We start from the raw sequence: 25,200 nt of genomic DNA, 5'->3' as shown, positions 1-25,200 counted from the left end.
TTGGATTATATCAACACTTTACCAAGGTTTGGAAGAAGACCCAAACTGTCACCCACAGATGACAGGAAATTGGTTAGGATGTTCAGGAACCACCAAGGGTCAAGCTTGTCATGAAATGGAAAATGCTGGAATGCCAGCGTCACACTCCTAAGTGAAGTGAGTTTTACATCACCATGAACTACAAGGGTGCCCACCAAAACAACAACCCTTGTTCCTGAATTGACAACCTCGAATGAAATTTGCAGCTTCCCACACGGACGAGCCAAATGTCTTTTGGAGATGTTTTATGATTAGATGAGAAATGAGCTTTCAGGCCATAATTACAAGATATCTGTTTGGAGGAGTAAATGTGAGGATTTCAAACCTAAGAGCATGATGGTGGTGGTGGCATCATGCTTTGATCTAAGTCATTAAATATGTATTCTGTGCAATAAATCCACTTTATAAAAAGAAAAGTTCAAAGAAATTATTAAAAGTCCAAATTACCATGACGAACATTTTATATGATGTTGCCAAATATTTACACATTGGTAGTATGAGTACAATATGAATACATTTTAAATGAGTCTCTTAAATCCATATAACATGTTTTCCCATCATGTGCTATATAGAAACGCTGGTGTAGATTTGAACACCGAGTCAGATGCAGAAAGCGTGTTCAGCCGTTATGTGATTACTAGATGGGTAGTAATGAAAATATCTTGCGTGGTAATTGTAAAAAATAAAAAATAAATAAATAAAAGATTTAAAAGCCGGTATACATCATTTCACGTGAAAAAAAAAAACAAGTTTAAATGATGGAAGAAACTATTCTTGGTTTAGCATCGCAGAAAGGGGGATTGTTTGGCCAGAATCTGGCAACCTCATAGCTCATCCCGACTGAAAACAAGCGAAGCACCCTCTCCGGTTAGCTGGCACAGAGCTAACTAACTTTCCTTTAAGTATGCTTTAAGATTTTGCTTAGAACAGACGCTGATATTTTTCTAGTTACTTCCGGGTCAAAATAAAACTCCAAAAATAATACTAGACTTCCGATGAAATATGTTTTAAGCTGATCGCTTGAGTACGTTTAGCTTGAGAGCAAGCTAGCTTGCTAACGGTAGCTAGGCAACAAACTTAAATTGTGCACCTGTAGTGAAATGTAAACGACGCAAAGTCGTGTTTGAGTTGTGATGCAGGGTAAACGTTGAACCAGATGTAATGACAACAGTACTGAACATGATTAGCACGAGTCATTGACTTTGAGGGGGCTCTCGTTAGCTGGGGCAACGTTGCTGGTAACTGAGCTGGGCAGAGAAGCAATAAAGCAGCAGTGAAGACCCAGCCTTTTAAGGCTGCCTGTATGAGCTGTGGACGTTCACTGTAACAACCTTTAATTTCACACTCTGTCTTTTATTTCAGGCCCTGCGCACCTGGAACAACCAGTCCATTTGAGGGAGTCCCCTTTAATCAAAACAATGACGGTGACCTGACCAATGGACCAAGCCAGTGTCTGCTCTACCACAGGGTCACGTTTGGGGATAGATCATGAATGACAAACTAGTGTTCTTGGGCTTGCTGTACTTTGTCCAGGGCATTCCCTATGGTCTCCAGTCATCGTTGCTTCCTGTATACCTGCGAGGAGCTGGGCACTCTCTCACCCGCATCGGTTTTACCAAGGTCCTTTACTTCCCCTGGGTACTCAAAGTCCTCTGGGCGCCTTTGGTGGACCGAGTTGGTACTAAGCGTCGCTGGCTGGTGGGAACAGTCTCTGGCCTTGCTCTAACATGCCTCTCCAGTGCTGCCCTGGCCCCAGAGGCACATATTTGGGGTGTAGCTGGAACCCTGCTGGCAATGAACACCTTGGCCTCTGTTCAGGACATTGCTGTAGATGGAGCTGCAGTGGGGTTGTTAAAAGGACGTGGGGAGCTCGGCCTTGGGAACACAGCACAAGTTGTAGGGTATAAAGCTGGATCAGTGTTTGCCGGAGGTGGGCTGCTAGCTGTGATTGACGTGGCTGGATGGAGCTGGATGTTTATGCTGCTGACATTTGTGTATGCTGGTGTAGCCCTGTTTGTGTGGGGGGCCCCTGTGTTGGATGATGAGACTGTGAGGGGCCAGCAGGCAGACGGCAGCAAAAAGGGAGGGCAGGGAGCAGATGCTGTACGGCCGTGGAGGGTGTGGAGGAAGCTGCTGGCAGTGCCTGGCACACCTTGGACAGTTCTCTATGTGCTAACATACAAACTGGGTAAGTCTGATTATTATTCAAGCACTGGTTTAAGTTTAGGTAAAGTGATCTGTTGTGATAAATGTTCGCTTATTTTCCAGAAGGGCAATAATGCTCAGTATTTATTGTCAAAGTAGTTATAGATTGTTTTTTAATTGTTCTCTCATAGTGTATGTTTTTTTTTTCTTTTTAAAGCAGAATTTTCCTTTTTTGTTATTTTCACTTATACACTTAACTGGCCACTTTATTAGGAATGCCTTGCTAGTATCAAGTTAGACCTGCTTTGGCCTTTTGGAACTGTCTTAATTCTTCATTGATCTGGTTCATTAAGCTGCTGGAAATATTCCTCAGAGATTTTGGACCATATTAACTTAGTAGCATCACACAATTGCTGCAGATTTGTCAGCTGGACATGCATGATGTGAATCTCCTGTTCCACTACATCCCAAAGGTGCTCTATTGGACTGTAATCTGGTGACTCTGGAGAGCGCTTGAGTACAAAGTACTCCTTGTCATCTTCAAGAAACCAGTGTACCAAAAAGATGAGTTCACTATGGTCATATGGGTATTGACATAGTCAGTGTCAAGGCATTTTAGCCCAGAGAAGTGCTGCTCATTGGATATTTTCCCTTTTCAGACCATTCTCCATAACTTTAGACATGAATATTTGGAAAAAAAATCCCTGTAGATAAGCAGCTCCTGAAATATTTGGTGGCCAGTCTGCCACCAACAACCATGACACATTCAAAGACCCTTAAATTCATTTCTTTCTGTTCACTTCAACTTCAGTAGGCTGACTTGATCATGTCTACAAGCCTAAGTTTATAGTGTTTCTGCCATATGATTGTCTGATTAGATATGTGCTAGTAAACAGTTGAACAGGTGTATCCAACAAAGTGGCCAGCGAGTCTATACTATTGCAGTGTCGGATTATTATATCAAAAATCTTTGTATCATGTCAAAGGTAGGAAATGCCTCTAACATGGTTTAACTTGGTAAAAGCTGCAAGTGGCACCTGGCATGGTGGCACGGTGGTTAGCACTTTTGCCTCACAGCAAGAAGGTCCTGAGTTTAATTCCACCATCAGGTCTTTCTGTGTGGAGTTTGCATGTTCTTCCTGTGTTTGCGTGGGTTCCTCCCACTGTCCAAAGACATGCAATTTAGCTTTATTGAAAACTCTAAATTGCCCATAGGTGTGAATGTGAGTGCGAATGGTTGTCTGTGTCTTTGTGTCATTCCCCACCCTCGAATCTAAAAAGGATGAGAATGAATAAATGGATGGATGGATGGATGGATGGATGGATGGGTGCAAGTACAGAAACCCCACCCACCTGCTGCTCAACCTTCTGTTAGTGATGAGAGGCCCATAACAGCAAAGCTTAAAGGGAGGCTTGTTTAAGAGAATGGATGAATTGAGAGGCTCTACCAAGGCCCGGTATAGGATAAATAAGTATTAAACATAGAGCTGGATTTGATTATAATACCAATTTTAGAAATAAAAACACTTGATTTGTTTTTATTTATTTTCTGTTCAGTCCAGTCTTAACTTTCCAGAGGCAATAAAATGCAGAATTTTTAGAAACAAGCCCTTTTTCGTCCCAGTTTGAATTTCTGAAGTCGCTGCTGTGTTGATGTAGGGCCCAAAGATCACCACTAGATGTCTCTGGTGGTTTTTCTGTGAGTACTGCTCTCACAAGCGCATTGAAGAAGTTAGAGAAGTGATCCTTGCAAGGCATGTCCTGCGTGCACATTGGGAAATGGAGACGTTAGACAGATAAAGCAGTTGTTTTTAAAGTCACAGTGACACACATACAAAGTTGAGATGAAAATGCATTCTTAATTGAATGCACAGAGTTTTGAATTTGAACGAGTTTCTTCCAACAAGAAGCAAAAAAAAAGAAAAAGAAAAGAAAGGGAAAAAAATTAAAGTAGTTTTGAAATAGTTGAGCTTGTGTGTATGGGGGGGAGAGAGTTGATGTGGCCAGAGTTTGGTGTTTGGTAGCAGAAGGGGATTATGTAAGGATTAGAGTGTCTTTGTGTCTGTGGCATTCAGAACCTGAAATGGAAGATGGCGCATCCTGGTGATGTGTGTTTCTGTGCGTGTGTTTACACTGTGCGTGGGTGGTGGGAATATAATTGTCTCCTCATATTTTCATAGTCTTCAGTTGTGTGTGTGTGTGTGTGTGTGTGTATATGTATATGTATATATGTACATATATATATATATATATATGTATGTGTGTGTGTGTGTGTGTCTGTTTTGGGAGAGTGTTAAGGGTGGCTCAGTAATCGGATAAGCCCCAGCAGACGATACTACTAGACAAAATATGAAGGCTGGCTGGACCCCCTAATCTGTCTCGGGAGCATCCCCCTCCACACCCAACACTCTCTCCGTTACATAGCATGCACACACACACACACACACACACACACGCGCGCGCGCGCGTGCATGCCATTGGCTCATGCTAATGATGACAGCAATAAATGCCTTTGATATACATTTAAAGTCTTCTCACTTGTTAGGTTTTCATATTGGTTTGATTTAAATGTCCCCCTTCTTTGCATTACAAAAAATAAATGGTTGTGTAATATTTTAGATTAGGCCTAGATGTGCCAGCATAATTGCCTATGTGAGACAGTATTGTTTTTGTTCAAGGGCTATGTGGGTATGTTTGACCGGTAATCTGCCTGTCTGAACCCCCAACTTCTCACACTCGCACACACCAACACACACACACACACACACACACACACACACACACACACATACACATACAAACACATACAAACTTACACCCCTCTCCCTCATCTATCCCTAATGAACTCTGAGTTTGTGCTGCATCCAACACTGTGGCCAATCATTGGCAGCCTTGTGTGAACTGTGACCCCTGTGCCATCTGAGGCTACAGGCATGATGGGAGAACTGTCTGGGTAGAGCAATGGACGTAGGGAGCGAGGGGGAGGGAAGCAGACGGAGAAAATGGGAAAAAAGCCAAAAAAAAGAGAGACAAACAATGGTGGATATGAGTTCCAAATAAGCTCAGTGTTGGACACAAACATTTTGATGTCCTGCTGTCATCCAATATTCCCATGGTGCATTTGGTCACTTTTGATTGTTAGCAAACTTCCATGAGGTTCCTTTACATCAGTTCATTAAATATCGGATAAGCTGGAATTTGATCCATAGGAAAACACATTTAGCTAAGTCACGATACTACGAGTGCACGTGTCTAAACAAAAGAGTGTTTGGACATCAGTGTGGCTATAAGGCGAACTGATTTATTAAATACTATATGTATGTGAATGTGTTAAAGACACTAAAAGTCAGCTTTCTATCCTTGGAATACAGATGCTTTAGTGTGTATGAATAGATAAATATAGAGGAAGTTAAAATCTGATTGTGTGTCCATATAAGCACTTTTTGCTGTACAAGTGTGCCTGTGCCACCTTTATTTATAATAAGTAGCATTTTTAAATACTAAATAAATACATCAGAGCAGCAATTTGCCATCCACCACTTGTCAAACAGAGGCCCTGTATGCTTGACAAGTGGTGAACCCTGGTGACTTTCTCCAGGAAACAGCTCAGGTGTAAGGATGGATGGATGAACAGTAGAAGTGAAGCTTTGTTCCTGCTTTTAACTTTAGCATTTCCTGCTCAAAAGATGGCTTTGAGGATATATGAATTTAGGAAACATAATATAAGAAACTGCAGCAGTGTACTGTGATACAGCTCATTGGCACCATCAACTAATGTCTCCAGGATAACCACAAAGTTGCATCAATGCCTCAGCAATTTAAAAAATATATAAGGTTTGCAAGGAAAGGATTTAATGCAGCACTGCTGCATTAGATTTAGCTAGCAGATTTAGAGAAACACTTGGAGAGAGAGTGGGGGTTATTTTCCAGAGGGAAAAGGAAGGCCTGCAGGAAGGGAGGCTGAAGGAGGGGATGAATTAATGAACAACCGCCACATGGTGCCCTGAGAAACGGAGAGCAAAATGGAAAGAGAAATAAACACATTTATCCATGGGTGCATGATCATTTTAGACATTTAAAGATATCAATCCTCCTTTTTACCACATGAACCACAGGTATTTATGATTTATTTGCCTTAATGAACTGAAATCAACATCAGCTGCCTTTATTAATTGACGACTATTGAGGATATTGTCCCGATTGCTTGAAATGCTTTAAAAACCTAAATGGAAACTGTGCAGCTGCCATAAGATGGAAAGGATGTGCATAGTAATACTGCACTCAGAAAATAAACACAAGTGACAAGCATAAGCAGCCCAGTAATGCAGCAGGTTTGAGTTGGAGTGATGACGTATCGTTCAGTGTTCGTGAGACCTACGGGCCATGGGGAACATCTGCATCGATCTGCAGGGACTTGTTTGTGTCAATAGCCTAATATACACAGGATTATATGTAATTGTGTTCAGAGAGGGTTCTGTTTACTCTTTTGTCCTGAGGGAACCCAAAGAGCTGAAGGTGTATGTGTGTTTATACCTATGTTTGTGTGTGTGAGTGTGTGAGAGAGTGTGTGTAGTGCTTTGCTGAGACATGTAGTATGTATGAACCTGTCTCCTTTTACCTTGCTTTCAGCAGGGAGTGATAAAGGGTCACTAAATGTTGACTGTGTGTCCTCAGTGATCTCTCCTGGACCTGCTCTTTCGTTTAAGGTGCAGCATGAATGTCAGCATTTCACCCCAATGCCCTCGTTGACCTTTTCCCCTCATCTTAACCTTTTCTGTCTGTGATCCCTATACGTATAACCAGTTATCCCCCGTCTGCTGCAAACACGCTTATACAGACAGGCGAGAGGCTTAACTCTTTCCCCCATAAAGGTGACATTTGATGACCTGCCCAATACTCTTAATGACGCTTTTTGATATTTCTGTATATCTCAATAAATACGTGGTTTAATGACCAATAGTTTTCAGGTTTTTCCAAGGCGAGCCGATGCACTTCTCATGGACACACAGTGTATGACATGTGACAGAAACCTCTCAGTTCAGAAGAGAGCTTCAAAGGTTATTCCTAGTAGACTTTTAAGGGGCAAAGAGTTAAGGAAAAGTTGACCAGTTCAGTGGGAAAATCACTGTTATGCATATTTTGGGCCCACTTGTCCTGCTTGATCTGATCACTTTTATCCTATGATGGCATGTTTTTTGTCATCTGTTCTCCATCCATAGGGCACGTGGGTTCACTGAATGGTTTTGATATCTATCAGAATGATGTGAATCATCAGTGTCATCGATCAATGCCAGATTTTGTATTTTTGTTATTCGTTTGTGCACTGGCACTTGCTAGCCACCCACCCTGATTCATACTGTGTGCCCCAAAAAACAACAGTGTTACTGCTCCTGATGAAAGAGAGGAAAAGACATACCGGGGAGCTTATTTCCCACTTCCAGCACAAAGAGAAATAACAGAGTATACCAGCAGGAGAGCTTTGTTGTCTGCTGTAATTAACAGAAGTGGACAGATATCAGCTGGACAGCTAAAACAGTATTATGTCATAACATTTGCCTGGCTCTTTTTGATTTCTTCCAACTTCTTTATGTATGTTTAAAGTAGCTCATTTGTCTGTCCTGTACTCTTCACCTACAGTTTTTCTCTCACGGCCACTCACACCAAGAGCTAAAAAGTTGAGGAGACATGATAAACTGTCATATGAATGTAATATTGATGGTAATAATTTCATGATTTGATGAGAAAACAAAACATTCTCTTGGTTGTCAAGAGATCGTTGCTTATCCCAGAGATCATTGTCCATCTGCACCACCTTACTATAGGGCGCTTTTTAAATTAGTAGAATAAACAGAGCTTCCTTCATGCTGTCACTCTTAATGTTAAATAATGCTGTCTTTCTGCTCTCTCTGTAAACACTTTTCTTTGAGCCTGCCATTCCTCCTCTGTTTCCTCTTCACTAACCTCCTAACATTGTCTGTGTTCATCTGCCCCTCCTCCTCTTCCTCTGTCTCTAGCAGTCTCCATCCCTGTCCTATCTCTCCAGTCATGTTTAACTCATATCATTTTATGTATTTTATGATTGCCGTCTCTTGCACCACATCACTTTTGCCCCTGCTTTTCTTGCCCTTTTCACCTATTTCTTTCTTCGTTTCTCTCCTTTTTTTCTTTTTTTTTGTATTCCTGTTTTCTCTTAGTTTTTCACCTTTTCTTTATTTCTCCCTCCTCACTTTCTTCTTCTCTTGCAATCTCTCTCCTTCAGTCTTGTTCCATTCGTTCTGATTTTCCCTCCACTCTGTTTAATCTTAGCAGATGTTTAATGAAATCCCTGCTGAAATGGACAATTGTTGCTTTGAGAATATTTATAGAAAGGAATAATCAGCCTTGTGTTGTGTGTGTGTGTGTGTGTGTGCGTGCGTGCCTGCATGTTACCACCCCTTCCCCCCTTTAAAGAAATAATTAGTTGAAGGCAGGACTGTGAAAGCTCTGAGCTTTGAGCTGAACAACAGACAGACAGGCACAGGAGCGCAGAACCATGGGTAAACAACTCTGGCATCATGGGTACTGCTGCTGCCAGTGTTTACTTTATTATGACTAACATGGTTATTGCTCAGTTGATGCAACTCAGAACAGTTCAGCACAGAGGATGACAGATTAAAATGTGAGTAATGCACAGACATCACCCACAGAGTGCATGGACCGAAAGGATTTTACTGTTTTCTGTAGAAATTTGCTGCTATATGTTTAAGTTGTGCTTGACCGCTGAAAAAAATGTGCCATACTGTAATCAACAATAAATTCCTGTGTCACTGTTCATGAGTGTAATCTCTATAAGATACCGATGATGAAAACTAATATGAACTCCAGTGTTTTGTTTTTTTTCCCCACGAGGTGCATTAAAGTTCAAGGATTTTAATGTCTGCAGCATCGTTGTTACCACTCATTTACTCAGATTTTCCCTTTTCGCCACCGTTTAATTGCTTTTACTGCAGTAAAATATGGCTTGGGGTTTTTTTTTTTGTTTGTTTGGGTTTTTTTGTTTTGTTTTTTACAACCAGCACTTAAAAATATTTACTTTATCAGGATGTAGAAAAAGGGAAAGCATCATGTCCTTACATTTGTGTGGCTGGAACCCCAAAACATTCTGCTCTGAATCTGAATTTGCTCCTTGAAGAATTGTCAAAATTATTCTGAATCCATTCTATAATTAGTCAAACTAATTTTAGATTTATTGTAAAAATAGTTTTGACTATATAGTAGTTGAGTAGTTAGTTGAGACATTGATTTTTAGTGATGTATCAGTGTAATATTATTTTTCCTTAATTATTATTATTATTATTTATGCACAAGTTGTGAAATTTAAACTTCTGGTTTTATGTGTTGTTAGTACGTGTGACTTATTCATTTCAAGTTAGCCATATAAATCAACCACTATTAAAATCTGCACATTTTATGGGGTTTCCCTCCTTTGTGTGATGTAAGAAACCTTTTTAGATTTGCTGCAGTGGCAGTTCTTGGGTCATTTTTGCATATTTTCTGAAGCACTAAACAACAAATATTTTACAGTCAAACACTTTTGTTTTAGAAGTAATCCTTTCTAACTGACTAAATGACCTTTCAGGACAAGCTCGAACATGGTCATTCCCATCTCTGATAACCATATGCAAATTTCCAGCAATAAAATATGAGTGACAGAGGAGGGAGACGTGGAGAATCCACGTTTCCTTCCCCGAATTTCCGCAGGCTTGTCACACCGCTGTTTCGGCAGTGACACTCTAATTCCGCTGCTGCACTCCCTACCTAGCTTCTCGGCTTTCTCTTATTATTTTTTTCATTTCAGTCTGTTTCATCTGTCTTTTTTTCCCCCCCCCTCGTTCTCTATTTTTGTTTGTCTCCTGGCTGACTGAGTGAGTGAGTCGTCGGTTGTGTTGTGTCGTATTTGACAGCAGTCTGGGAGCCAAGCTGTCACTCATACAGCTCCTTGGTCCCACTGTCTTTCTGAAGTCAGTCTCCATTAATATAATAATGGCGTATAGTCGGCACCACTGAATATTTTACTGTAATGTTCAGCAGAACATTACCCCCACACTCAATACCACACAGAGAAAGTCTTACTGCCTGACAGAAACTTTTTATTTTGACTGAAAGGTCTTTGTGCGGTCTGTTTCATCTGTGGAAGTTTCTGTGTTTTTGTTGTGTTTTCCTTTTTGTGCTTTAGGAAAAGTGCTAGGCCCCCGTTTGATAAAGTGACTGAGGGTATTCTTTTTCTTGTCAGGCATCTATTATTGACACTTTCCAGGAATAGGCCTGGGTGCGCCACATGTTCCGCATTTGATTCTGCAGTCGTCATCTCAGGAAAACCATGTTTTTTTTTTTTCAGTGTTGCAGGCTAAACAGTTTGATACAGCACCCTCATAATATTTGACTGTGATTGGAATACGCATGTGTATTCAGAAAGTGTCTCTTATATTTACCGTTGGTGAAAATAGCAATGCTTAGTCAGATGTATACGGTAGATAATGCGTCTTTTACTCATTGTATCCTACAACCCCTTTACCACCACCCTGACACTTCACCCATTTTAATTCATCATTCATTTGGACTTCTTCTTCTTGTCCACCTCTGTCTACTATCACTATGTATGCAGGTGAGCAGGGTGCAGTAACCATGTTTCCTCTGTTCCTGTTGGATCACCACATGACTGCCAGGGAGCTCGGCTTCTGGAACGGCGTCATCGCCATGGGTTTCTCCATCTGCGGATCGTCCCTGGGAGGCCTGCTGCTCGCTCAGTTTAGGTAGCCTTCATCAGCACCATCATTTATCACTGGTTTCACCATGGCTCTTTTCTGTGGCAGAAGTATTTTGTGACTCTTTTCAGTGGTCTCACTTTGCAAAACCCTTCAATTTAAGCGGCGTCTTTGGGGGGTGTTTGCCCTTGAAAAATGTGTAAAATGCCTGTGAAAAACTTTAAATTGCATGTCACTAACTCCACATTCTTCATGAAACTGTGTAATAGTCACCTGGGCTTGAAACTAAGATATTTAATCATGAAGTAACCTGGCAGGTAGGTTTCTTCAGTTAATCGATTATTTAATATCAAGTGCTAAAGAGTACAGAAAAACGTCCATCACCATCAATCCAAGAAGACATTGCAAAATCACAATAGTTCTTTGGGTTTTCTAACGGGCTATAAAAATATTTCTTGGGACATTGACTGCTTTGTCATTCATTTTCAGTCTAGTCCTTGAACCTGACCATTTCAGAGCATGTTGTTGGGGTTTCTTATTTTTGTTTAGTTGTTTTTTGTTAAGCCACATAACACTGTCCCCTGAATCATTCAAACATAAAAAGACTCCTTACTCAAGAGATGAACCTGTAATTTTTCTATACATAACAGAGAACTGTAGCAAAGAACCAATTTTAAATTGTATCTTTAGGTACTTTGTTACAAGCAGGCTGTGCCAAAAACACATCATTTTTACCCATTTCTTTCGTTGAATCCAAGAATAAACTGCAGAGATAATAGTTTGATAGGCACCAACAAGGCTATTCTGTTGTTTCAAAAATTGGAGGTGAAGATTTGATTTACTCTCTAAACAAAAATCTTAAACTATTACTAATGTAGTCAGAAAATACACAAAAACCACTGTAGATTCAAGTTTAAATTGCATAAAAGAGTTTATTGAAAAGCAGTTCCAATAAACCCAAAGCTCAGACAAAAAAAGAGACAAAAATGCCCTGGGGGATGCAAACAGTAGACAAACAAAATCAAACCCTATTAAAGACAGACACACCGGGCGGTAGGAGGGGGGTCTTAATTTATAGAGAATGGCCTACTGTGCCCTCCCCCTCCTCCCTCCATTCTAGCAGGTATTCAGCTTTAATAAAATGGTACTCTCTTGTTTGTAGTTTATTACTTTTAGCTAGGTCAGACTTCAACGTCATATTATTTGTCAAAACATTCCCCTTTGAAGAACCCATTCCCTTTTGATGTAGCCATGTGTTCTCATGATCACCATCCGATGAGCCCAGGTGTTAGTCTTGTTGGATGGGTTTCACATCTGGTGTCCAAGCATAACGCACACACAAAACAATCACCTCTTTAGTGCAGATACTTGAGCACAACATGTCGTTAACTTGTGCTCTGAACACTATGCATGTTGTGAGATAAGTACAGTACTTCTAAGCAACTGGGCCATTATATGGAAACTAAAATAAAGTGTCCTATAGTGCTAATCTTTTATAATACTCCAGTATTTATTGTAAATTTATAATGACTTTGAGTATTTCCAGTGTTAATTACTTTTTAGTGTTTACTTCGGTAAAACTGAGACAAAATAATAGTCCAATAAACACACTGATTAACTAAGGATGATGAAATAAACAGTAGTAATACTTTTCACAGTATGCAGTGTTGCATAGGCTAGAGTGGTTTCATAACGTGAAATATCAAACAATTCTCAAAGAGCTATTAGCCCAAAAATTGTGCTTTGTGTGTATGTAGTGAGTCCTTAAAAATTTGAGGAAACTGGTGAAAAAGTTCACTTCACTTGTTTCACCTACTGTTCACTGTAGCTTTATCAGAAAGGGTCTAAGTGGAAGAGTGGCTGTCAAGAAATTACTTACCCACCATTATTTTCGTCTGTGATTTTGTGTGCACTGACTGTCTCCTTTACTTCTCTATCTCATGTTTTAAGCCTCTTATCACTCTTTATATGGTTTGCAGTAATTTAAGTAAACGCTGACTTGTTTGAGAGCATGGGAACCCCCTCTCTGGGGTGTGGACATGAGCAGCAAATTCATCAGACAAACACTGATGTGTGCAAAGACACAATGCAAACACACACACAAGCACCCCTCATGTTTGACACAATATCCACCTAGTTTTTTTTAATTGTCACCTTTACAGACAGGTATAAGATGGTAGACTTTCTGCTACAGGTGGCAGACAGGTACCTGTTAGAACATTCAATTGTAAATTACAACAGTTTGAGATGAATAAACATTGTCAGGGGTGGGATTACATCAGGGATCTGCTCTGAGCCCTTACTTGTTTCCAATAGTGATGAATAGGTTAACAGAGGAGTCAGGAAGGAAGACTGTGCGCTATGGTCTTTATAGATGGTAATGGTGATCTGTAGTTAGAGTAGAGAAGAGGTGGAAGATAGACTTCAGAGGTAAAAGTATGCTCTGGAGAAAAGAAGAATGAAAGTCAGAAGCAAGACAGAATGCTTATGGAATGGAGAAGGGGTAGTAAAGGAGTTTGAATACCTGGAATCAACCATCCAAAGCAATGGACAGTTCACAAGAGATGTAAAGAAGAGAGTGCAGGAAAGGTGGGGTGGGTGGAGACGAGTGTTAGTGGTGATGTATGACAGAAGGAAAGCGGCAAGAGAAAAAGTGAAGGTTTGCAAGATGTTAGCGAGACCATCTATGATGTATGGATTGGAGATGGTGACACTAACAAAAAGAAAGGTGGTAGAGTTGAAGATACTCAGCTTTTCACTGGGAGTGACCAGAATGGATAGGATTAGAAACAAGTACATCAGAGGGACAGCTTAGATGCAGTTTGGAGACAAAAAGGGGCAAGATGGTTTAGGCATGTATAGAGTACAGATACTGGATAAGATTAAGTTGCCTGGCAGGAGGAAAAGAGGAAGACCACAGAGAAGATTTGTGGCTGTGGTGAAGGAGGACATGTGGAGGGTTGTTGTGACAGAAGAGGATGCTAGGAATGGGGTGAGATCAGGTGAGATGGAGGAAGATGATCCACTCTGGTGACTCTTGAAGGGAGGAGCCAAAAAAGTAATTTATAAAACTTTTTAAAGATTCGTAAAGTTATGAGATTTGTTAATTACTGTTTATACCAAAAACCTTTTCAGGAAAAACAAACCTCTATCAATCTTACAATAATAAAAAAAGAGAAATTTCTATAGACTCTGGTATGTTTGAATAAACATCTTTTGTGTTAATAATATGATTTTTAAACATTTTCCATGTTAAATACAGAGATCATAAAACTGTGCCATTTGCACCTGACCACAGTTATGTAAGATTTTTCCATCTGCCTATAGAATCACTTTGTAGGACGGCCCTGCCTATGGCCATTGTGATGTGATGGGAACTGTGACTAACAACAATACCCGGACAGAGGATATTGTGTTAGTTCCCACTCCATGCAGTGATGTAGTCTTAATATAAATCCTTATTCTTGCTATTAATTCACATCTTTGCCGATTAGAATATTCTGCACCTATGTGCATAAAGTAATTAGCATATGTTAGATGTACATGGTATAATGACGAGCTAATGGATAAGCAAAGTCTCTGTTGCCCTGTTTTGTTATCTGTGTCAGTGCTGTATGAGTGTGTTTGCTTGCCTGTTTGTTGACATGTATCAGTTGCCATGTGCTCTCTCTTATGTCAGTCTGTTTGTCCTTTTTCTTCCACTTGGATTCCAGGCTTTCTCCACTTGTCAGGTGACACTAGCAAACACAAAGAAAGCCTCCAAAGGCAAAAATTTCTTTTCTTTTTTTTAGGGAAAGTGCTTTCAAAAGATGTCATTGTCATACTTTGGCTTTTGATCTTTCACTCTCCCTCTCCATTTCACACCTATGTAACTTGTAAAGGCGGTAAAATCTTCACTCCATCACAACACAGAGAATACTCTCTAAATGTGTTATTTTGCACAAGATAGACAGATTTAGCCTGGAAAATATACCTTTAAATTTGTACAAGCCATCAATTTCATTACCAATCTTTTTGTTTTGCAAGGTTTTGCACTGACCCAAAATATACTTAGTAAGTATTCTTGGTGATGTTTTAGGCTTAAAACCATTGTACAATAAAATTCAAAGACTACATTGGGAAATAAATCACTGGCTTCATCCAGTCTCAAACTGTCTTCCCCTGAAATTTATAGTAGTAATTTATTTGAACTGTGTGTAAAGCTCTGGGTTTGAGCGTGGGGGTTGCACATTCTTCCTGTGCCTGTGTGGGTTCTTTGCAGGTACTGTGGTTCTAGTTTTGTCTCATCCGACCAAAGGATGGCCTCCAGTCTGCATAATCTTTTTCCAGGTTGTCCTTGACATGCTTGACTCTGGCTTGAAAGTGTCTCTTCTGCAAAAGTGATGTTTTTACTGGTCTGGATTCTCACAGTCCATTCCTGTACAGGTGGAGTGAATATTTCGTATAATCATCTCCTGTTTTGTGAGCATCAAGAATTGTTTTTCTCAAGTATGAACTGTTTTTCTTTTATTTTTGGTATGATGCTTTCTCATGTGACCGCTGAAGATAACCCCTTAGTTTTAACTTGATTTTACAAGCTGTGAGAATTAAAAAGTGAAATCACATCATTGCACAGCAGTGGTTTGTGCCTGTGGGTCTGTTATGACAAATGTGTAGTAGATTCAGTGTTAAAACTAGTTTCTGATTGTACGTACACTGAGCTCCTCCACTTGGTTACTACTTCTCATCACCTGCACGTACACACACACACACACACAGAAAGGGCTGTTAGTTAGGCTGGGCTGTTGTTCCTCCTCTAAAAGCTCCGTTGGAAGGTATATCCTCACTACCATCAGAAACGGCTGAGTGGTCAGTGAGTGACCCCCTTTACAACTGCCCCTGGCAACCTGAGAACGTAGTTATTCTTATCTGGGCCTGGCCCGTGTGAGGTGGCAGCCAGGGAGGTTTCTTTTTCTCACACACACACATCCCTCAGCATCTCTTGAGAGCGCGTGATATGAAAGGCTGTCATTGAGAAGGGAGGCAAAGGAGCAACAGAGAGAAGAATGTCTTTAGCATGTGAATGATGCAGGATTGGTTTTCCAGTAGAGAGGTAAGGAAACGCTGGGTGCAGGGGGAAGAGAGAGCCAGATAAAGATACAGGGAAGAGTGAAAGAAGAAAAAGGGGAGGTCTTGAACAGAAATAAAAATACATTTAAATTAAAAGAGTTTATGGCATCAACTTGGGTTTTAGGTTTTGAGATGTTTTGAAACGCACAGGTTTTAATCCATTAATCAAGTAATCAAATAACTTAACAATATAGTTGATAGCTCCGCTGGAAAATATAATCACGACAGCCCTGGTACAGATCTATTTGGGAACCATTATTTCTCCTCGTTTCCTGTCATATTTATACTGGCAGACATGTTTAATGAGCCTGTCTGAATATGAAAGATAAATTCAGATTTTCTTACCTAACTAAATCAGATAACCTGTCTTGTGTTTCCCTTTCTTTCTCACAACCTTTTTTTAAAACACATAAATAATTACATGCAAAAAAAACCCATAAACAAACACACACAGTCCCTTGAGTGGCAGGCATCCTCTGAGTGATTGGCATTGTTAATCCCTGATGTCACACAACAGTGTGAGTGCGTGTGTGTGTTTTTATGTATGTTAACAGTGATTAATTATCTTTCTCATGCTGGGGATCTCCTTAGGTTATTGATTACGTCATGAACCAGACCCACAGGGGGATGATTTTCTTGCACTAACAGGGAATCAATTAGTGTCTGGGGACTTGTTTACTTATGCACGTGCACGTATGTAACTGTGTGCGCGCGTGCGTCTGTGAAATGCGAAGAAACAAACAAAGTGTCTCTAAATTTAATGATATTAGCTCGGAGTGGCTTTCATCAGGTATCACACTGCTCATCAATACACTTAAAAGTTAGTTAACAGCTCTCTGATGCTCTTCTTGTTTGCTGGTTTTTCCTCAGCATCGGGGCCCTGATGCGGCGCGTGTTTGTGTTGCGAACAATCAGCATGGTCTTCCAGAGTTCTCTGCTCACTGTCCTCGAACCATCACCGCTCATGAAAGGTGAGAAGCAAACCCACAATAAGACAATGGTCACAAAGTAAATGATTTCAAAATATTTTAACAAATGCTACAATTCTGGATTATTTAGTCCGGTTTATGTTTGGTGCTCTGATGTAAATATGACAGAAGCGGGCAATGAAAACAAAGAGCTACATGTTTGGTCATCATGTCAATGAGCATATATGCAGTAATCAAATAAACAAGTGCTAATACTCACTGACCCGTATTAACCTAGAATTTTTATATTATTTTTTTTTTAAATTGTGAATGGCAGTGAATAATATCACACACACACACCAAACACAGTGAAGCTACGAAGCCTAACAGTGGCCACAGTTACCGTTTTATCAGCAGGGAATGAAGTCAGCAAAATAATGCTGGTCAGTGCTTATGGCAGGTTCAGCAAGACACAAGCAATGATAGTCGTCAGGTTTACTGCAATGCTATTGTTTTATGGTATTTCTGCTAGTGCATTTAGGTTCTGGATATGTGTAAAATGAGGTTCGTAGTGTTTGTTCTGTGGTTAAGCAGCTGATGTTTATTTATTTATTTATTTGTTTCTTCGTTTGTTTATAGTGACAGGAAAGTAACTTGATATTGAGGTTAAGTAAGACTTCGGTAGCAGGGTTTTACATTAGACATTTGTTGTGACAGGATAAGATGTAAATCTTTCAGTAGATTCATTCAGATTTAATGCATTTCCATGTACACTTGAAGCTGACCTGTAGTCATTGGCCTAACACGTCATCGCTCCAGTCGGATATATAACAGGAGACTTTTAGAAGTAGGGGTTCCAAAACCTTCTTCTTTAATTATTGCTTTGGACCGCCTCGATGGAGTTTGCGTGTTCTTCCTGTGTCAACAGTTTCTTGCAGATGCTCCAGCTTCTTTGCACATTCCAAAGATATGCATGGGGCCTATCCTGTTTGCAGCCTCTCAGTCAGTGCTTAGGATGCCACAGGGTGTGGTGAAGCACATTTTGGAGCATTCCAGGAATGGCTTGTGTCCTCCGTGTCATTAAAAATACATGCCAAGTCTATTTGCAAAGAAAGTCATGTCAGGCTTCAGAGCAGATTGGGCAGGAAGTTAGAGAAGGGGGATGATACAGACCAAAAACTGCCATACAAAGAACCAAGCAAAACCTCATCCAAGACACATCATCACAGACTCTCCACCATTTGACCTTAGAACTGAAGAAGCTTCTCGGATGAGAGGTGAAACGTCTTCAAGCAACTTAAAGAAGTCCAGACGCTTTTCTTTCCAAGCTCCTTAGACTACAATGACCTGGATGACTGAGAACCTTCACAGACATCATCACAGACTGTCACATGTCATATTCACACTGTTGAGGATAGGTGTTTTCTGCATTTTGCCCAGTGTCAGCTGAAATAGACTCCACCCACTACAACCCTGGTTGGGGAAGTGCTTAAGAAGATGGATGGATTTCTCAGTGCAATATTGTAAAAAATTTGGGGATTTCATCTGTGGTACAAAATGTAATTTAAAACTCAGAGAAAACAGGAGAAAACTGTGAACACTAAAAACCAAAACTGACTTGCAGAGATCTCAGAATGCCATCACGATGCCATTATTTCTTAATTATTTTTTTTATTCTTTAAAATTTGTTTGAATGTTGTATCAAATTAAACTGGCAATTTGTATAGTGTGTGGTAGGAGTGACAGGTGGGTCTGAAGTGAGGGGTGCGATTACATCAGGGATGGGCCCTAAACCCCTTCTTGTTTGCAGTGGTGATGGACAGGCTGACAGATGAAGTTAGCTGGAGCCTATGGAGAGACTGTGATGTCTCCAAATAACATTGTGCTCTGTAGTGAGAGTAGAGAGCTGACGGATGAGTGCCTGGTTAGGTGGAAGTGTGCTCTGAAGACAAGAGAAGTGAAAGTCAGCAAAAGTAAGAGAGACAGGTATAATAAGTTTAAATGGCTCAAGTCAGCCCTCCAAAGCAACAGACAGTACAGAAGAAAGGTGAACAAGAGGGTGCAGGCAGGGTGGAGTGGGTGGGGGAAAGTGTCAGGGGTGATTTGTGACAGGTGAGGGCAGCAAGAGGGAAAGGAAAGGCTTGCAACATGGTAGTGAGTCCTTTTATGATGTGTAGTTTGGAGATGGCGGCCCTGACAGAAAGACAGGTGCCAGAGTTAAAGGTGCTTAGTGACCAGGATGGACAAGATTAGAAATGAGGATATCAGAGGAACAAGTCAGAGAGACAAGGGTCAGATGGTTTTGGCATGTGCAGAGGAGGGATAGTGGGATTATTGGACAAAGGATGCTGAACATGAAGCTGCCAGGCGGGAAGAAAAGAGGAAGATTCGTGATGCAGTGTGTTGGAGTGACGGAAAAGAATGCAAGGGGTTAGATGGAGGCGAACGATCCTATTGGGATCCCTTAATGGGAGCAACTAAAATAGGAAGATTGGGAAAATGAGAGTTGTTGAAATCATGAATGACTACAATATAAAATGTTTGAGATTTTGAACACTTTTTGTGTCAGCTGTATGACAAGTGAAGAACCCTTAGAAGGAAAAGAGGGTCAAGTTTGAAAGGTTAACTGTGGGATGTAAAGCCTGGTACTAATGTCACTGGCAGTTTCAAATGCTGTTAGACCTTGTGTTAACCAGTGGCCTATAGTTCAAGCGTTCAGTCTTAATGCATGACGTGGAGGACGTCTGTAGCAGAGGTCTCCCTCCAGACAGTTATTCATTCATTAATGTCTGAATGACACATCTGATTGCGCTGAACAGCCGGTCGGGATTCACATTCACGCCATTCATCTCCTCCTGAGCCCGTCTCTTACCCTATCAAGCTTCTCCATCTCAAAGTGGAGGCATCTCCCGCCTCCATTTTAAACCCAGAACAAAGATTTCAGGAAAACTTGACTAAAAACCCTCAAAACAGAAAAAAAAAACCATTCAGTTTCAGATTTTTCAATATTACATGATAACCCTCCGCTTCCCGTTCTTCCAGTCTGATCAGTCGGTGTATCTTTTTGACTCCACCAGTCTTATGTCGCTGACTGAAGAGTCTTGCTCGGCAAAAACTCTGGCGGCTTGAGTGAATAATTCAGTGTTAGTGGGAGCAGAGACAGATAGGCTCTGTGGTTCCTCTGTGTTTCCCCACTAACACTGCTCTGCCACTTCCCCTCAGAGGATACACTACATGTGTTTTGGGGACTGGGACTGAGGGGGGGGAGCTGCACTTCAGCAGATTACCGTTTCTCGCTGCTTTGTCTCTCTGCTTTCACTTTAACATAGAATTGTAAAGTGAGTAGTGTAGCAGAGAAAACGACGTGTAAAGCTGCAAGCTTTCTGCCTGCTTTCAGAAAAGGAACTGCTGGGTTTTCTGTTGTCTTATTGTAGTTAGACTCAGATGCGTCAAGGCTGGTTTTGATCCATTTTACTTGCGTGTGTGTGCTTTCTTAGGTATGGCAGTCCTGAGCATGAGTGTTCAACACTTCCTGGGTGGTCTCATCACCACGCTCACCTTCACTACCATGATGCATTGCACTCAGAGGGCCGAGGAAAGCATTCAGGTAAAAAGGAGTTCTGTCCCGCCAACAAGCTCATTAACTAGCCCAGGGCTGCTTTCATGTACAAGTTTTGCTCTGTTGTCATCATCTTTTTTAGTGTTAATTGTGTTGTGCTTTACTGTTAGGTCTCCTGTGGCTCAACAAGCCAACAATACAGTCTTTTCATTGTTTTCACCCTCTGTCTTTCTCCCCCCCACCACCTCTGTTTAGGTTAAATTGTGTAATGTTAGCTCATTTCCTTTGGTTGTCAAAGTGATGCCGGAGAAGGAAATCTTTCAGCATTAAGTGCCATACCTTTTGTCACCTGTACCTGTCAGTTGTCATCAGCTGTTTCCACCTGGAAAATGTCAAAGGTTTCAGCAGCCCTAGTTTCCTTGCATTGCGGGCCCCCTTGCTGGCATTGTCCCTCCTACTGCCTGTCTCTTTGTCATTATCTAGTCTTTTAAACGCTCTCTTTTCCAACTCTGATTTTTTTCCTCTCCTTGCTCATTTTCTCCTCTTTGACATAACTCCTTTTGTCCCCGTCGTATCTGGGCCAGCGTTGCCTGGAGGTGATCGTTTTTCACACAGCCATTCAGACGTCACTCAGTCAATCTCTGAAGGTGACAAATTATCATTTAAATTGCTGTCAGTCCTAAAGTGAAAAAGAAAGATGAAGGGGAAAAAGAAATCACAAGCTGAAGCACAGACACCAAGAATCAGTTATGAAATTAAACTTAATGAAAGGAGAGAGAACAAGTACAGCATTTCACGAGGAGAGCAGAGGTTAATCTGAGAGATTCTCATGACGCAGACTGGCTGTTTTGCTTTGTAGTGTCGGTGTGGGATTTTGGTCTGTGTGTACATACATGAGAGGAGAGCATTAGCTCACCTGCTCTTGGTGTGTAAATGTGTGCGTTACTGAAGGTAGTGCTATCCAGTAACAGAAAACTGATACTGTGAGTGCTTGTTAACGATCCCCAGGAGAAAGAAACCGAATCCGTTAAACAAGTTGCTCAGAATAAAGGCACTCCACTTAACTGTGGTTACACAGCCTCTCAGAGCGCTCTACCTCGGCCTGCAGACCACAGACCCCACTCACCACTCATCAGATTCTGATATGATTTTCAGTCTTTGTTTTTTTCCAGTGAGAAATGCCCTCAGCTGATTTAGTGAGCATGGTCGATTCTCCCAAATCAAAAAAAAAGAAGTCATAAATAAGAAAAGAAAAGACAGTAGTGAACTGCAGAGAATATTAAATGTTTTTGCTTTAAAAAACAACAGAAATCAAAGTGATCCCAGTTAAGGGTTAATCTGCTGATAAATTATTGGACTAACTGTCACGGCTCTGTTCCTACAGTAATACAAATAATATGCAGGAAACAGTCACTTAGTAAGAAACACTTACGAGTATTTCTTGCAGCACGGGACATTTAAGGGATTGTAATGTTACCCTTGTTTATCTCGTTGACAGTGTGCAAACAAAAGCACAATTCTGAACCCGACAAAGTTGTAAAAACGTCCTATAAAGTTAAGTGTGGTATCTTTTTCCTCTTGTAACACAAAAACTAATTTGTAGATAAAATATTTCTTTGTCAGATTAGATAAGATTTCTTTATTAGCTTTATTATTAACAGTGCAGGCTTCTTGTAAATGTAATCTGATTATAGGACTCGAAGCATTTGTTCTAATGAATTCTGCTTTTCTTAATTTTAATTAATGTGTTCAGGTAATGGTCTAGGTGTCACTAGAGTCCCATGTTTGTCAAAGCTACCTGCTGCTCTTGGGCAGAGGGAGGAGGCGTGGGGAGATTAGGTAATCTCTTTCCTTCTTGTTCTCCCTCTCTCACTCCGCTCTTGAAAGCCTTAAGGCTGAGATCAGATAGCCTGCTTCGCTTGGCCTCTTTCCATCATCTCAGGCCATGATCTCACGCTTTCTCTTCCAGTATTCCAGCATTTCGTATTTTTCTCTTCTTTTGCAGTTTGTTTTTCCCAGAAGTTTTCAGACCTAATCTCTCGCCCCGTTTCTCCATGTAGTGGTTAATTGTGTTAACCATGTTAATGCCTAAGAGACAGAAGGTGATAAGCTGTGCTGATGGATAGGATGAAGTCTCACATTTTTGTTTTTTTTGTAACTGTGTTGCACTCTACTCCCAATACTGCTATCTCTTTTTACTCACAATGTGTCTTTCTTTCCCAAACTCTCCATTTCCCCTTCTCTCCTCTCAATTCCTTCTACTTTACCTTCCCCTTTTAATCTCTTTTCCCCTCATCCTACCTCTCGGCTGCCAATTCTCTCTGTAGGCGACCCACTACAGTTTCTTGGCTACTCTCGAGGTGCTGGGGAAGCTGATGTTCAGCGCTCTGGCCGGAGGCTTGGTGGATTGGTTTGGTTTCCAAGTTGCCTTCCTCTTCTTCCTCACCCTCTCTGCCGGAACGGCCCTGCACGTGTGGACAGCTACCTTCACCGGTGCTCTTAGGGAACACCAGCAGCCCAAATGAGATCAGGGTGAAACATCCTGGCTTAGGTGCTGAAACAGTGGTGAAATAATTTGAGTATTTGGACTCATTAAAAAGCTCTTGAATCCTGTTAAATGTAACTCACATGACTTCAGAAACTCATTTCAGTTTACAAGATCTTGAATAAGTTTATCTCAGCCATTTTTAATGGAAAATCAGCCATGCTTTTTAAGTACTCTGTCACAGAGTTTTTTTTCTTGTTGTGTGTTTTCTTAATTGCACATCATGTCCCTGGCAGATTTGCGATATTTTTATTTTATTTTTTGCATATATAAAGTCTTAAATATACTGGAGCACAGCGAGGCTTGCCGATACTGGGTAGGTAAGGATTAGTGTGTAGAGTTTTCTGAAGGGAGGGTGATGAGGTGTGGATAATGTTGGGCAGTTTGGAGTCTAAAAAAATCACTTGGAATCAAAGGGGAAAAAAATCAAAGCCTTTTATAAAATCATCTGAGCCATTTTAATATTGTCATAAGACAGCAATAAGAGCTGTAGCCAAAAGCAATATTGCTTCTTTGTTCTGTCATAATGTACTGAATGTAAATTTGTTAGTCATTCTCCTGGGTTGTATGGTTTACAGCTGTAAATGGAAAAAAAAATTGCTACCTCGTACCAACGCTGTATGGTACGATGCACAGGAGGCAAATACAGAGTAGCCAGACTGAGTAGAGTGGCAACACATACAACATGCTATCTAACAGTTAGCCAACGTAGAGTCATATTTACTGGGACTGTCTCATTAAAAAAAAAAAAAAGAATTAAGAGTTACAGATTTAGTATTTACAGTCAGGGTCGTATATTATGGGGAAATAATGCTCATGTAGCCCATGAACGTAGATAAACTGTTTGTTACATGGCTGTAATACCCAAACACTTAATATTTTATCGTTTATTTATCCTGAAACTTGAGAAAATACTGTGTCACAGCAGCCAAAACATTAAGCACAACATAGCTTAAATAACGTAGAATAGCTCTGTGAATAGCACAGTAAGGTAAAACTTTAAATTAAAGCTGAAAGTCTAAATTCAAATCAAATCTGTACTGCTTCGTTTAAAAAAAAAAAAAAAATCCATTGTGGACTTTTAGAGTAAAACTGCAAACAAACAACAAAGGGCGTCTCTGTCCAAACACAAGCCGACTGGACTGGACCTGACTGTATTCTGTTTCATTTCTTTGCAGAGTACAATACTCCTTAATACTTCTTTTCTTTTGTTACCAAATACATTCATCCTTCACTTGGCTTCTTGTAGGAAACCTCAGCCTTACACACTGCATGGTGCCATCTCGTCTCACCTCTGAATCGAACTTGTTATTAAAGAAAACTTGAATGACCAACAGCACTGGGAAACTGCAGTTCTTGACAACATTGTACTTTTTTTGTGTTTTTTCATGTTGAAAATAAATATCAAATGCACAATATTACACGCTCTATATGCTGTAACTCTTTATGGTACTGTATCCTATAGAAAATAATTTTCTCCAGTTATAATATATGAATGAAACAGCAATGTAGAATGTTTTTCTTACAAGGCTCGGTGAGAATAAAAGTAAAATCCTTCACATAGCTGAATGTAATAATAGAAATTAAGTCTTAAAATTCATTGTTGGACAACGATGGACTGGTTTTAAATAAAGGCAGTAACCTCAGCACGTTTATCTAAATAAAAAAGCCTGCTTTCACTCACATGGCACATAAAGGGATGCCATAGCACATCTGTACTCTTTTATCCATGTAGCCAGGTCCGATGACTTGTGGTACGTATAAGCAAAGCATATCTCTTGTCTCTCAGCTACTGTGTTGCCTGAGATTTGCACAAAAATAAAGCTGCTGAGTAAAACGTTGAGTCTATTTTTGTCTTCCTGTTATTGAATTTTATCACGTTTTTATTCTAGAAAAAAAAGGTCCTATGTGGTCTTTGAGGGTACACCTGCCTTTGAAAATCCACTTTTGACACTTTTTTTTTCTCTCAACCCTGAACACCACACTGGCTCTCTGTTGTGTCCTAGCTAAGGGCTACAGAAGTCAATAGGCCCCATGTCACATGATCCCCAACCCCATACAGCTTTAATGACACAACAAATGCTATGAAGGAGGATTAAACCAGCTTACATGGCACCTGAATACACCTCCACTTTACACTTCTTCACCCAC

The 25,200-nt window shown here is 40.5% G+C and overlaps 1 protein-coding gene across 2 annotated transcripts; it reads left to right on the top strand.

Moving 5' to 3' along the window:
- Positions 1-850: 850 nt before the first annotated feature.
- On the top strand, positions 851-24,892 carry slc33a2 (solute carrier family 33 member 2). 2 transcript variants are annotated; one of them, XM_006805885.2, is made up of 6 exons: positions 851-906; positions 1,402-2,227; positions 10,829-10,976; positions 16,908-17,008; positions 20,443-20,552; positions 22,832-24,892. In XM_006805885.2, the coding sequence occupies exons 2-6, from the start codon at positions 1,528-1,530 to the stop codon at positions 23,027-23,029; spliced, it is 1,257 nt and encodes a 418-aa protein (XP_006805948.1). In that variant the 5' UTR covers positions 851-906; positions 1,402-1,527; the 3' UTR covers positions 23,030-24,892. The 2 variants fall into 2 exon arrangements, with proteins under 2 accessions (XP_006805948.1, XP_006805947.1); XM_006805884.2 differs by having other exon boundaries at positions 857-941.
- The last annotated feature ends 308 nt before the right edge of the window (positions 24,893-25,200 follow it).

Source organism: Neolamprologus brichardi, chromosome 12 (genome assembly GCF_056152115.1).
Source record: "Neolamprologus brichardi isolate AB-2024 chromosome 12, ASM5615211v1, whole genome shotgun sequence".
In the NCBI taxonomy this organism is placed as follows: domain Eukaryota; kingdom Metazoa; phylum Chordata; class Actinopteri; order Cichliformes; family Cichlidae; genus Neolamprologus; species Neolamprologus brichardi.
Note: the sequence above shows the minus strand (reverse complement) of the source record. Positions and strands in the feature narration are given on the sequence as shown.

Coding starts and splice junctions, on each gene's coding strand:
- slc33a2 (XM_006805885.2), top strand. CDS start 1,528: ATGAATGACAAACTAGTGTTCTTGGGCTTGCTGTACTTTGTCCAGGGC. Junction 10,977..16,907: donor CTGCTGCTCGCTCAGTTTAG/GTAGCCTTCATC, acceptor GTTTTTCCTCAG/CATCGGGGCCCTGATGCGGC. Junction 17,009..20,442: donor ACCATCACCGCTCATGAAAG/GTGAGAAGCAAA, acceptor GTGCTTTCTTAG/GTATGGCAGTCCTGAGCATG.